The sequence below is a fragment of the Dipodomys merriami genome, unplaced genomic scaffold (assembly GCF_024711535.1).
Source record: "Dipodomys merriami isolate MVZ:Mamm:240054 unplaced genomic scaffold, mDipMer1.0.p SCAF_1, whole genome shotgun sequence".
Classification (NCBI taxonomy): Eukaryota; Metazoa; Chordata; class Mammalia; order Rodentia; family Heteromyidae; genus Dipodomys; species Dipodomys merriami.
Window position 1 is genome coordinate 98,935,728 of NW_027202270.1, and position 13,187 is coordinate 98,948,914.

The window sequence follows — 13,187 nt, forward strand, 5'->3', positions numbered from 1 at the left end:
TCAACTCTTCAGCTCAAGGCTAGCGCTCTACCACTTGAGCCACAGCGCCACTTCTGGCTTTTTCGGCTTATGTGGTGCTGAGGAATCGAACCCAGGGCCTCATGCTTGCAAGGCATGTGCTCTACCACTGAGCTACTTTCCCAGCCCCCTTACCTATGTTTTATTGCAAATTTAAGGAATCTTTTTTGCCACTGCTTTTTACAAATTAAATTCAGGAATAACAGGATAGGAAGAATGTGTGGCAGTTATCAGACAAAAAAATTTAAGTTTATTGAAATATACATGATGTTTTGAGTAAGCCTGTCTTCTGAGTGGTCTTTTGTTAAAATGTCTTAGTAAGCTGGGCACAGGTGGCTCATGCCTGTAATCCTTGCTACTGATGTGGATGAAATCTCAGGATTACAGTTCAAAGCTGAGTCAGACAGAAAACTCCTTGGGAATCCTATGTCCAATTAACCACCAAAAAGCCAAAGTCGAGGTATGGCTCAAGTGGTAGAGCACTAGCACCAAAACAAAAACAAAAAAACCCTGAAATTTAGCAAGTGAAGGGGTGACATTGTCCAAAAAGAAATGTACTCATTACCTGACTTATGAAACTGTAACCTTTCTGTACATCACCTTTGAATACCAATAAAAATAATTTTTAAAATGAAATTTACTTTTGAAAAGGTCTTTCTTAGACTGAGACTCAGCAGTTAGGGAACACTGTACTAGCTGCCAGGCACTTAATCACACATTCAGGTAACTTCTGGTATACCAGAAGCACAGTGGTACCCACTTATAGATAGTACCAGTACTCAGGAGACTAAGGCAAGAGGATCAACAGTTCTAGACTAGGGCTGCAAAACTAACACACAGAACACTTTATTACAAGTGTATACAAAGTCAATTGCAAAATTAAGCCGGTACCAGTAGCTCACCCCTATAATCCTAGCTACTCAGGAGGCTGAGATCTGAGCATCTTGATTCAAAGCCAGCCTAGCAAGAGAGTCTGTGAGACTCATTTCCAGTTAACCACCAAAAAGCTGGAAGTTGAGGTATGGCTCAAGTGGTAGAGTACTAGCCTTGAGCAAAAATAGCTCAGGGACCTGGCTCTGAGTTCAAGCCCCAGGACCACCACACACACTAAAAAACAAAAAACCCAACAACCTAAAAAAAACACAAAACCAACCAAAAAAAAAAAAAAAAGACCCTGCAAAATTAATTTTACACTATTTACCAGTTTGCAAAAGCCTTTGATACTATTTCATAGATCTTAGCAATTATGCCATCACCATGTAACTATAATGATGTATCAAATAATGTTTAAACATTAAAATAGAACTTTACAACTATTATTTATGCTACATCTTAAAGGATTTGTCTTAATGAAATTTATTAGTTCAAAATTTAAAAGTAAATTTAAGAGAGTATGTCTGGAATTTGAAATAAATCCTTCTAATAATTTTTTTCCTAGTCCTGGGTTTAAGCAGCCTCAAACTTGGTTGGCTTACATGCTTGGTTATGCTATAGCACTTTAGCTATGTCTCTAGATCACCTTTTGATGAGGTACTGATGGCTCACACCTATCATCCTAGTTACTCAGGAGGCTGAGACCTGAGGATCATGGTATGAAGCCATCCTGGACAGGAAAGTCCATGAGACTCCTATCTCCAAAATAAAAACCAACTGAAAAGCCAGAAGTGGAGCTGTGGTTCAAGTGGCAGAACACTAGCCTTGAGAAAAAGGGGGAAAAAAATTAGGGACAGTGCCCAGGCATTGACTTTAGGCCTGGGCATGAGGGGGGTGTGGAGTTGGTGGGGGTGAGAAAGGAGAAAAAGGAGTCTTGTGAATTCTTCTGCCTGGGCTTGCTTTGAACCATGATTTTCCCAATCCTGAGAAGGTAGACCTAAACATGTGAGCTACCGGAGCCTGGTTCTGACATTTATGCATTTAACTCTTAGAATATCTTAGAAGCAAGGCAAGTACCAGTGGCTCACATCCTAGCTACTCAGGAGGCTGAGAACTGAGGGTCATGATTTGAAACCAGTCCAGGCAGGATAATCCATAAAACTTTTATCTTCAATTAACCAGCAAAAAGCCAGAAGTGGAGCTGTGGCTCAAGTGGCAGGCTCCCGAGTTCAAGTCCCACTACCTGCACCAAGGGAAAAAATATCTTAGAAGTAAACTGTAAGTCACAATTGAACAGCAGTGCCTTGCCTCCTGACCTCCAGCTTTCTCTGTGCAATCACCATTCACGCAACAGTAGAATATATGAAACTGGCTTTGTTAGGATTCTGTATGTGGGCTGGGCATGGTGACATACATCTGTAATTCTAGCTACTCAGGAAGAAGAGACAGAAAGATCACAGTCCAAGGCTAGCTCAGGTAAAAGTCTGAAATCCTAGCATGGCTCAAGTGGTAGAGAACTTGCCTAGCAAGTGCAAGGCCCCAAGTTTAAACTTCAGTACTACCAAAAGGGAGGTCATGCATGTATACACAGAGGAGTCAGAGGTCAAGTAAGAGGAAGTGAGAATTAAGATAACACTCTATGCAATGTTCCCATGACTGTTTGATCTGTAACATTCAATTTTCCCAAAAGGGCACTTGTAGAGACTGGCCAATCTGCATGTGCTATTCTTGCTCTCATATATATGAATTTTTTTTATTCTTTTCTAAAAATCAATTTACGTGCTTCAAAGTTTCTACTTATAAGGACCCAGAAAGGTAGTCATTTTGGGCTTGAAAAGTAAAATTTGAGTTATTCTAGACTGATTTAGGAAGGCAGGAGGAAGGCTTCTTACCCATGGGAACACTAGGTAATATGTGTATACAGATCCACCTTTGATTTAAGTAGTCTTAGTGTGGGGAAAGCCCCGACTATATCGAAGTACTTTGGAGGTCTTTCTGAGACACAGTAGTTGGGAAACACTGTCCTAGTTGGTAGGCACTTAATCAGAAGCATATTCAGGTAACTGCTGAAACTGGTACACCAGAAGTGGCTAGGGAGTGAATAAAATTAATTTTGGGGTCACACTAAAATAGATGAATTACATTTTGGCACAGATTTCAGTACCTTCAGAGAATAAAAAGACTTTCAAAAATAATAGGTATAGGAAAAAAATACTCAAAAACTTAGTGTATTTGAGACACTAGATGTCTTATAACACTTGAATCATTCAAAGTTGAACTGTGATGTGACTATTTGTACTTAACTTCAATTTAGTAAATGTCTTTTTTCACTCATAAAATATTTTGTAAAAATTTTATGACTCATCAAGTTACCTACAGTAGCAACTTGCTAAGCTAAAGCTTGGCAAACCTTTTCTATAAAGGGCCAAAGAGAAAGTATTTTAGACTTTGTGAAATATATGGTCACTGCTATCTACCCTAAAGCAACCACACATAGTCTTAATGAATAAGCATGACTGTCTTCCATAAAATTTTATGGTAGCCAGGTACTGGTGACTTACACATGGAATCCTAGCTACCTAGGAGGCTGAGATCAGAGGATCAAAGTTTGAAATCAGCCTAAGCAGTCAGATCTGAGACTTCTTATCTCTAACCAGAAAAATGCTGGAACTGGAGGTATGGTTCAAGTGGTAGAGCACCAGCCGTGAGCAAAAAAGCTGAGCAAGAACATAAGACCCTGAGTTCAAGCCCCAGTATCCACACAAAAACAAAACAATAAACATGGTTATTGAGCAGACATGGTGTCTATAATCCCAACTTATTAGGAGGTAGAAATAGGAAGATCAAAAGTCAGTAACCCCATATTTGAAAAGCAAAACCCTGGTGGACAACGCCTGTAAATCCTAGCTACTCTGGAGAAAGGAATCTGAAAATCATGAATCAAAGCCATCTGGGGTAGAAAAGCAAGCAAGACTCTTTAACTCCAAAATGTGAGAATGAAAGCCCAGTGAGAGCATGAAGACTGAGTTCAAACCCCAGTACTGGGGTCATCCTTTAATTAATTAAAAATTAAAACCAAAGCCGGGCGCCAGTGGCTCACACCTGTAATCCTAGTTACTTAGGAGGCTGAGATCTGAGGATCAGGGTTCAAAGCCAGCCCGGGCAGGAAACTCCGTGAAACTCCTATCTCCAATAAACCATCAGAAAAACAGAAGTGGCGCTGTAGCTCAAGTGGTAGAGCGCTAGCCTTGAGCTGAAGAGCTGAGGGACAGCACTCAGGCCCAGAGTTCAAGCCCCACAACTGACACACACAAAAAAAAATCAAAACCAAAAGAAAACCTTAGCTGGTTGTTGGTATCTCACACCTGTAATCCTAGCTATTCAGGAAGCTAAGATCTGAGGTTCATGGTTTGCCATGAGGCTCTGCTCTCCAATTAACCATCCAAAAACTGGAATTAGAGCTGTGTCTCAAAGTGGTAGAGCACTAGCTTTGAGCAAAAATGCTCAGGGACAGTGCTCAGGCCCTGAGTTCAAGCCCCACAACTGATAAAAAGAAAACAAAAAACACCAAAAACACCAAAGACTTCTATCCTCTTGTAAGGATAGAGAAGTGGCTCAGGAAGTTAAGTGCCTGCCTAAAAACAAGAAGTCCTGAGTTCAAGCTCCAGGACCATAACAAAACAAAACAAAAGCCAACAACAAAAAATCCTTTATGCATATTGAAATTTAAATTTCACGTAATTTTCATACATAAAATATTCTGCTTTTTCAGTTATTTAAAAACTTTAAAAACATATTTAGTTCATAGGCCATATTTGCCAGGCTAACCTTTGTAAATATTATGGACAAACATTTTTAGAGATTTAAATAATGGCAAAACTACACACACATAAACTGGATTTCAATTCTAAAACCAGTTATGTATTCATGACTTTATTGAAAAAGAAACATACTAATTTTTGGGTTGAAACACCAGTCATACATTTAAATATTGGTATTAGGTTTTAAATTCAGTCTCTCAGAGAACTGTGACATTGACAAATATTTAAATGCTGCTTTAAATTACACAGTTGTAACATTTTTATGCAGCAAGCAAATATATAGTTGGCCCTTCATATTCTTAGTTTCCCTATATGTAGATTGAAATTATAGGTAATGAGATGACTTAAAGTATGGAGGAAGATATGGATAGGTTATGTGCACGCGTCATGCCATTTTACGTAAGAGATTTGAGCATCCTAGACTTTGCTATAGGGGTGGTAGGAGTGTCTCAGCAACAGCAACCACTTCTCTGAGCATACTCAGAGACAACATACTCAAATCATTGTAATGGGAGTTATCTCTTCAAATATAACTACTAGACAATTTCAAACATGCTCTTAGTGCCCTAATAAACATCAATCAGGCCTAGTTACATTTCTTTATGCACAGCTATGGTAACAGTAGGCATCTAGAAAATGGAAATTCTTCACTTAAGACCAGGAAACAAATATCCTGGTGGTTTCTTTTCACACTAAAACAAGATAATCATTGTCTTTCTCTTTTGTTGTCTGAGACCAGGACTCAAACTTAACATCTGATGCTTGCTTTTGCTCATTGGTTGGTGTTCTACCACCTAAACCATGCCTCCAACCCCATGAAAATAATTCTCGATCTCAGATTTCTACATCCCTGCAGATACAATGATAAATAACAGACCAGCTGTTTTAAAAAAGCTTATAAGCCAGGCACCAATAGCTACTCAGGAGGCTGAGATCTGACGATCGAAGTTTGAAGCCAGCCAGGGCTGAAGTCTGTAAGACTCTTATCTCCAGGAAACCAGAGTGGTGCTGTGGCTCAAAGTGGTAGAGTCCTCAACTTGAGTGAAAAGGCAAAAAAGCTCAGGAATAGTGCCCAGGCACTGAATTCAAGTCCTATGACCAACAACAACAATAAAAAAAGCTGGAAGTGGAGCTGTGGCTCAGGGACAGTGCCAGGTCCTAAATTCAAGCACCAAAAACAAAAGAAGTTAATAATAACTGGACATTTCTAACTGCAGATTTCTACACAACTAAACACAGCAGATGGATCACAAGTATGTGAATACATATTTCTTCTAGTCCTTTAATTTTAGTATTTACTATCAAAAACACATTTTTATATCATAATATCAGAAAACTAAATTTCAGTAATTCAAAATGAAAAGTATCTGGTTAAGCTCTTAGGCCTGATGACTGCAGTGAAATAGTCACATGACACAGTTTTGTACGCTGCAAACATTTTAATGATTATTGTTGAGCATACATTTTGGAAATTTACTTCAAACTGCAACAAGTTTAAATAAATGTTTATAATATACAAAGAAAATACAACCAAACATAAAACTTGCTTCAAGTGTGCCTTGCACCTAGACCAGTGTTTCCCCCTCCCTTAATATATCTTTTATTTTTGAGCTGCACAAACACACTTAAGAATTTGATCTTTATAGTATGGCATTTAGGAAATAAAAATATACTCCCACCTCAAAGAAATAAAAAGGTTGTGCATGATTATATGCCAAACAAAAGAGAGAACACTAGAATACTCTGATAGTGCAGGCATCATTAAAAAGGAAAAGAAAAAGCTTGAGATGCTCATTAACTCTCTATGTCTTAAGGAAGCAGGATTTTTGATGATGTAGCTTTAAAGTCAGCAAAACGGGGGATCAGTGATGGCAACTGTAGTGTATGGAATATGAAATAACAAACTTTACACAAATACACTGTTAGAAATTTACCAGTGAACACTGAAGATCTGAGAAGCTGCTCTTTGGAACAGTCGAGTGAGTGGGACCATCTTTTCCAGTCACATGAGCCCTTGTGAATCAACACAGTGTCCTGTCCTGTGCAATATACCTGCTGGCTGGGTAGTTAAAGGATTTTTTTTTTTTGTCATTAGCAGCTAACAAAGTTATTCCACATGTTCTTAAAGCCTTAATGGTGGGATAAAAGGCAAGTGTCATTAGCGTGGAGGATCACATTTCTCTGCACACAAACACAAGAGGCGCTTCACTAGAATTGTAAGTCTCTGATGACTCCCATTTTACTTCAGAACTCAATTGAGATGAAAGCCTTTCTCCATTGTAGCAGCTAGCAATCGTTCTCTCATGATCTCCTCAGAAGAATATTCTGGCAACTTAAGATAATGTACACATGTATTGACTGATGGATAGCTTGCATCAGTAGCATCAACCTACAAAAAATGAAAACAGAACACCATAGGTTTAATTATTTTTTTTCTTCCTTTCAATTCTAACTAAATACCATTTGAAATCCCTACTAGCTAGTTTGTACCTTTCGTACAACTGTGAGTCTGGGATGGAGGTTAGCCAGTCCGCCTGGGGGTAGAGTTGAACAACCAGTGGTAAACTGCAGGAATGCTTTCCTCTCATCTGAAGACATGCCACATAAAACTCTCACAAACCTCAGGAAACCAGGGCTAAAGGAAGAAAAGTGTATAGTTACGGTGATTTCACAGCAAATTTAAATGAAAACACATTGCAATTATTTTGTAGGCCATGCCCCAACAATAACTCTATGCCCCAAACAATAGCTACATGTCAAAAGAACAAGACTGTTAAGAACTATTAGTATACAGGAAATGGGCTGATTCAAGCTACTTTAAAAATGAACCTCAGGAAAAAAAAAAAAAAAATGAATCTCAGGGCTGGGAAGGTGGCTTGGTGGTAGAGCGCTTGCCTTGCATGCCTGAGGCCCTGGGTTCGATTCCTCAGCACCACATAAGCAAAAAGAAAAAAGCCGGAAGTGGCGCTGTGGCTCAAGTGGTAGAGCGCTAGCCTTGAGCTGAAGAGCTGAGGGACAGCGCCCAGGCCCAGAGTTCAGGCCCCACGACCGGACCCCCCCCCCCAAAAAAAAAGAATCTCAGTGTCTTGCACTTTTACAAACAATAGGAACTGAAACCTAAGATCTAACCTACAACAAACTCAGAAAATCACATAAGCGCAAGATAAATTTGAATAACTAATCCAAATAAGGCTCAACTTATCAACACAAACTTGAAATAATTCCTTTTCATTCCAATAAAATGATTACTGTGTAATCAAAGAATATCTACAATGAAAAGACCAAATGCCACACAGTCATCCCTTGCTATACTGTGGTTCACTTATTGTGAAATCACAGGATTTTAAAAAAAAAATGTAAATAGTGATTCCTCACCTACTGTGGGAACTACAATCCAGAAACAGGTGAAAATCTGCAAAGTAGCAATAAGTGAACCACAACAGAGGGATGACTAATGCTGCTACTGCACAGATTTTCACCTATCATGGGGATCTCTGGAACCTAACTCCCACAACAAGTGAGGAATCACTGTAAGTCTTTAATTTTTTTCTGCCCAGGCTGGTTTTGAATTGTAAATAGCTAGACTTACAGGCATAAGCCACTGGCACCTGGCTCAATTGAGCCAAATTCTTAAATAATGAACAATTAAAACAGGAGAAAATGGATTTTAACATCAACTATTATTCAGTGTCTGTGTACCCTCGTGGCCCTATCATTCATTGTATATGCATTTTCAATGTAATTCAGAGTTAGTTTTTTAAAAGAATTTATCATTAGAGCTTTGGCTACAAAACAATTTTGTACATTGGGAAATTAACAACACATACCTGTCACGTGTATAACCTAGCTTAGGTTCAGTGTAATTGATAATATCTTCTGCTGCCCAGGAAGGTGACTGGTTTCCACAAAGAATCATCTGGACTTCCTCATGACTGAAGGAACTTAATTTCTCCATTGGAAAAACTTTATTAAACCCATCTAGATTATATAAATGTCACAGAAACATATAACTTAGTTTCTAAGTTATGTTACAAAGTACCACATTTTAAAACCAAACAAAATTACTCATTATCATCTAAGTGGACAGAAAATGGAAAAAAAAATAAATGTGTGAATCAACAAATACAAATCAAAATAGCTTAAAAAATAGAAGTTCTGAGGATTTAAGATGTTAATTTCTACCAGGCACCAGTGACTCCTGCCTGTAAACCTAGTTACACAGGAGGCTGAGATGGAGGAGGAGGAGGAGGCTGAGGAGGAGGAGGAGGGGGAGGGGTGTGTGTGTGTGTGTGTGTGTGTGTGTGTGTGTGTGTGTGTGTGTGTGTGTGTGTGTGTGTGTGTGTGAGATAGGGCGTGTGTGTGTGTGTGTGTGTGTGTGTGTGTGTGTGTGTGTGTGTGTGTGTGTGTGTGTGTGTGTGTGTGTGTGTGTGTGTGTGTGTGTGTGTGTGTGTGTGTGTGTGTGTGTGTGTGTGTGTGTGTGTGTGTGTGTGTGTGTGTGTGTGTGTGTGTGTGTGTGTGTGTGTGTGTGTGTGTGTGTGTGTGTGTGTGAGATAGGGCTTGAACTCTGGGCCTGAACGCTGTCCCTCAGCTCTTCAGTTCAAGGCTAGCACTCTACTACTTGAGCCACTGTGCCACTTCTGATTTTCTGAGTGGTTTATTGGAGATAAGAGTAAGAGCCTCAGATCTCAGTCTCCTAAGTAGCTAGGATTATAGGTGTGAGCCACTGGTGTCCAGGTGAGGATTGAAGTTTAAAGCCAGCCCAGGCAGGAAAGTCCAATTAATCACCAGAAAACTGGAAGTAGCACTGTGGCTCAAGTGGTAAAGCGCTTGCCTTGAGTTGAAGGGCTCAGGGACAGTGCCCAAGCCCAGAGTTCAATCCCTACAACGAACAACAAAAAAATGATCATCTGTTTAGGGGGTTGGGATGTAGCTCATTGGTAGGTAAGTAGTAGTCTAGTTTATGCAAGGCCCTAGGTTCAATACCTAGTACCATAAAAAGCAAAATGACTTAAGATCAAAATGTGACACCCTAGACACACAAAGAAAATCTATATACAGATTATCTATACAGATACATATAACATCACAGCATGATGTCATATATGATTCAAAATGTTCAAAATGTGGACTATGAAAATACTCATTGTGATCACCTGTAAAACAACAAACAATAATAAGGTAAATCAGGAAGAAAAAAATATTCATTGTGGACAACAGCCAAATTTTTTTATTTTTTAACCATTCCTAGGGCTTGAACTCAAGGCCTGGATTCTGTCCTTGAGCATTTTTTCAAGGCTGGAACTGGCATTCTGCCACTTGAGCTCCACTTCTGGCTTTTTGGTGGCTAACTGAAGTTAAGATTGTCAGGGACTTTGCTGTATAACCTGGCTTTGAACCAAGATCATCAGACCAGAGCCTCCTAAGTAAATAAGACAAGAGGCCTGAGCCACTGACACCCAGCTAATGGCCAAATTCTCACAAGTAACAATTAGGTATTCACAGTTCTGTGTTATAAAAGCAGCCAATTTGTATTTGTTTTCAAAAGTGATTTACCATACTTTTATCCAATCTTCACTTGAAGAACTTTCTTGGTATTCAAGGGTGGGGAATGACCATGCAAGGACCACATCAGAAATCATTTTGGTATATGACTGAACAGACACAAAATGCTCACAGCCTATCCACCTGTGTTGATAATTTTGTATGGTCATAGCTATGATACAAATACACAAATGGCCCTTGGAGGAAAAAATAAAGTTTCCCATCCCTTGCTCATGATGAATTAACTCAATTCATTCAAATTCTATAATGTAGAAAGTACAATCTTAAGTCTGCTAACAATTGAAGAAATAAAAGCCAATGTGGGACCCTAGTACAATAAGAGGAGAGAGGTAAAAGTATATTATAGCTTTACAATGTTCTAGCCTGTTCTTAATACTTTGTAGGAACCTAATTATCTGGAGGCCAAGAAAGTAGGAGGCAAGTATAAAGATTATGAGCAGTCTTGGCCTTCATTTCAACTGTTTCAATGGCAATGGATTGGTATCCTTCAAAATTACCTCTAAAGGCTTCCATCTGTTTCTGAATACCTGTATGCATACAAAAGTCAAACATCAAATCCACATATTCTTCTGCATTATCCATTGTTATCATCTAAAAAGAAAAATTCACATGCATTATTATTACTTTAGTACTATTTCATAAATAGCTCATGTAACTAGCCTTATTAAACTTATCTTTACCTCATCTTCACCACTTGGCTTGAGATCCACAGCTGTAAAACCATAAATTCTAGAAGAAGGGCAAAACTGGAAATTTAATCTGAGGACAAAAAAAAAAAAAAAAAAAAAAAAATTAACTAACATTCAGCACTACTGCTATTTATTTATTGTGCTAGGCCTGGGGCTTGAAATCAGGGCCTGGTGCTGTCTCTGAGCTTTCTGCTCAAGGGTAGTACTCTACACTTGAGCCACAGCTCCAATTCCAGCCTTTTGATGGTTAATTGGATATAAGAATCTTACAGACTTCCCTGCCTGGGCTGGCTTTGAACTATGATCCTCAGATCTTAGCCTCCTGAGGAGCTAGGATTACAGGTGTAAGCCACAGGCACCCAGCATGGCGCTTAATTTTTATAACACTGCTAGGTGTAAATACAAGAACTAAAGTTTTACTCTTAATTTATAGTGTTGGATTAGGCCCAATGCTTGAACATGAGGCAAATTATCTTTTTTTTCTTTTGGTGCTGGTATTTGGTTGATATTTTTACCACTTGAGCAATATCTCCACTCCTCCTTTTGGGTGGGTAAGTCTCATGGACTTTCCTGCTTGAGCTGGCTTCAAAGCACTATCCACAGATCTCAGCCTCTGAGTAGCTAGGATTATAGGCATGAGCTCTGGTACTTGGCTGAGGCAAGATTTTAATTTTTTAAATATATTTTTATTGTTTTCCTTTCCTAACAGTATCCTCCTTTGATCTGACTGTGAATACCTAGTTTTTTTTTTTTTTTTTATCATGTCCCAGGGTATTTTAAATAGAACTAGCTGAGTCAAGATTTTTAAAGCAAAATCTTATACATAAAAACTACTAGGCCAGGAGCTGGGAAGGTGGCTCAGTGGTAGAGTGCTTGCCTTGCATGCATGAGGCCCTGGGTTTGATTCCTCAGAACCACATAAGCAGAAAAAGCCGGAAGTGGCACTGTGGCTCAAGTGGTAGAGAGCTAGCCTTGGGCTGAAGAGCTGAGGGACAGCGCCCAGGCCCAGAGTTCAGGCCCCACAACTGATCCCCTCTTCCCCCCCCCCCCAAATTCCCCAAAAACCTACTAGGCCAGTTTCTTAAACCTGTTTGGCTTTGCAAATATCACATGAAACCACTACCTTCTCCCTTATGAACCAAAATAATCAAACTAAAGATTTTTTATGATGAATGATAGAACCATATAAGATTTTCTGCAGGAAAAAACACTGCTTCACTGAAGTAATGTGTAGAAAATAAATACAAATATACATGTGTGTGAAAAACCAATTATTAATATAGTTATGTATCACTTAATGATGAGATTCCCTTTTAGAAATATGACATTAGACTTTAAAATTTTTTTGGTCAGTCATGGGGCCTGACCTCGGGGCCTGGGTGCTGTCCCTGAGCTCTTTTGCTCAAGGCTAGCACTCTACCACTTTGAGCCACACCACCACTTCTGGTTTTCTGGTGATTAATTAGAGATGAGTCTCACAGACTTTTCTGCTAGACTGGCTTTGAAACTCAATCCTCAGATCTCAGCCTCCTGAGTACTAGTATTATATGTATAGTGAGACACTGGTGCCCAGCATTAGATAATTTTTGTTCCACAAATATATAACACAGCCAGGTGTCGGTGGCTCATGCCTGTAATCCTAGCTACTCAGGAGGCTGAGATCTGAGGATCATGGTTCAAAGCCAGCCTAGGAAGGAAAGTCCACGAGACTCTTATCTCCAATAAACAAACAGAAGTGGCATTATGGCTCAAGCGGTAGAGCACTTGCCTTGAGCTGAAGAGCTGAGGGCAGCGCCCAAGCCCAGAGTTCAAGCCCTACGACTGACAAAACAAAACAAAAAAACCACAGTTACTAATAGATTGTAGAGCTTACTGCACACTTACTTTATATGGCTTATGCCTATTGCTCAAACTCCAAACCTGTAAAATATTTTACTGTAGTGAATACTGTAGGCAAATGTAACACAATGGTTGTGTGCTTAGAGCTTAAAAACAAAAAGAGGGGCTGAGAAGGTGGCTCAGTGGTAGAGTGCTTGCCTTGCATGCATGAGGCCCTGGGTTCGATTCCTCAGCACCACATAAGCAAAAAGAAAAAAGCCGGAAGTGGTGCTGTGGCTCAAGTGGTAGAGCGCTAGCCTTGAGCTGAAGAGCTGAGGGACAGCGCCCAGGCCCAGAGTTCAGGCCCCACAACCGGACCCCCCCCCAAAAAAACAAAAACAAACAA

General features: G+C 39.5%; 1 protein-coding gene across 7 annotated transcripts in view; it reads right to left on the minus strand.

Moving 5' to 3' along the window:
- Positions 1 to 6,202: 6,202 nt before the first annotated feature.
- Positions 6,203 to 13,187, minus strand: part of Hectd1 (HECT domain E3 ubiquitin protein ligase 1) — a 103,397-nt gene continuing 96,412 nt past the window's right edge. For all 7 annotated transcript variants that reach the window (XM_070026356.1, XM_070026324.1, XM_070026347.1 and 4 more), the window contains 5 exons: positions 10,955 to 11,033; positions 10,772 to 10,865; positions 8,540 to 8,690; positions 7,203 to 7,347; positions 6,203 to 7,101 (listed from right to left, as the gene is read on the minus strand). In XM_070026356.1, the coding sequence (XP_069882457.1) occupies positions 6,964 to 7,101; positions 7,203 to 7,347; positions 8,540 to 8,690; positions 10,772 to 10,865; positions 10,955 to 11,033 (607 nt within the window). In that variant the 3' untranslated portion in view covers positions 6,203 to 6,963. The remainder of the gene's footprint in view (positions 7,102 to 7,202; positions 7,348 to 8,539; positions 8,691 to 10,771; positions 10,866 to 10,954; positions 11,034 to 13,187) is intronic.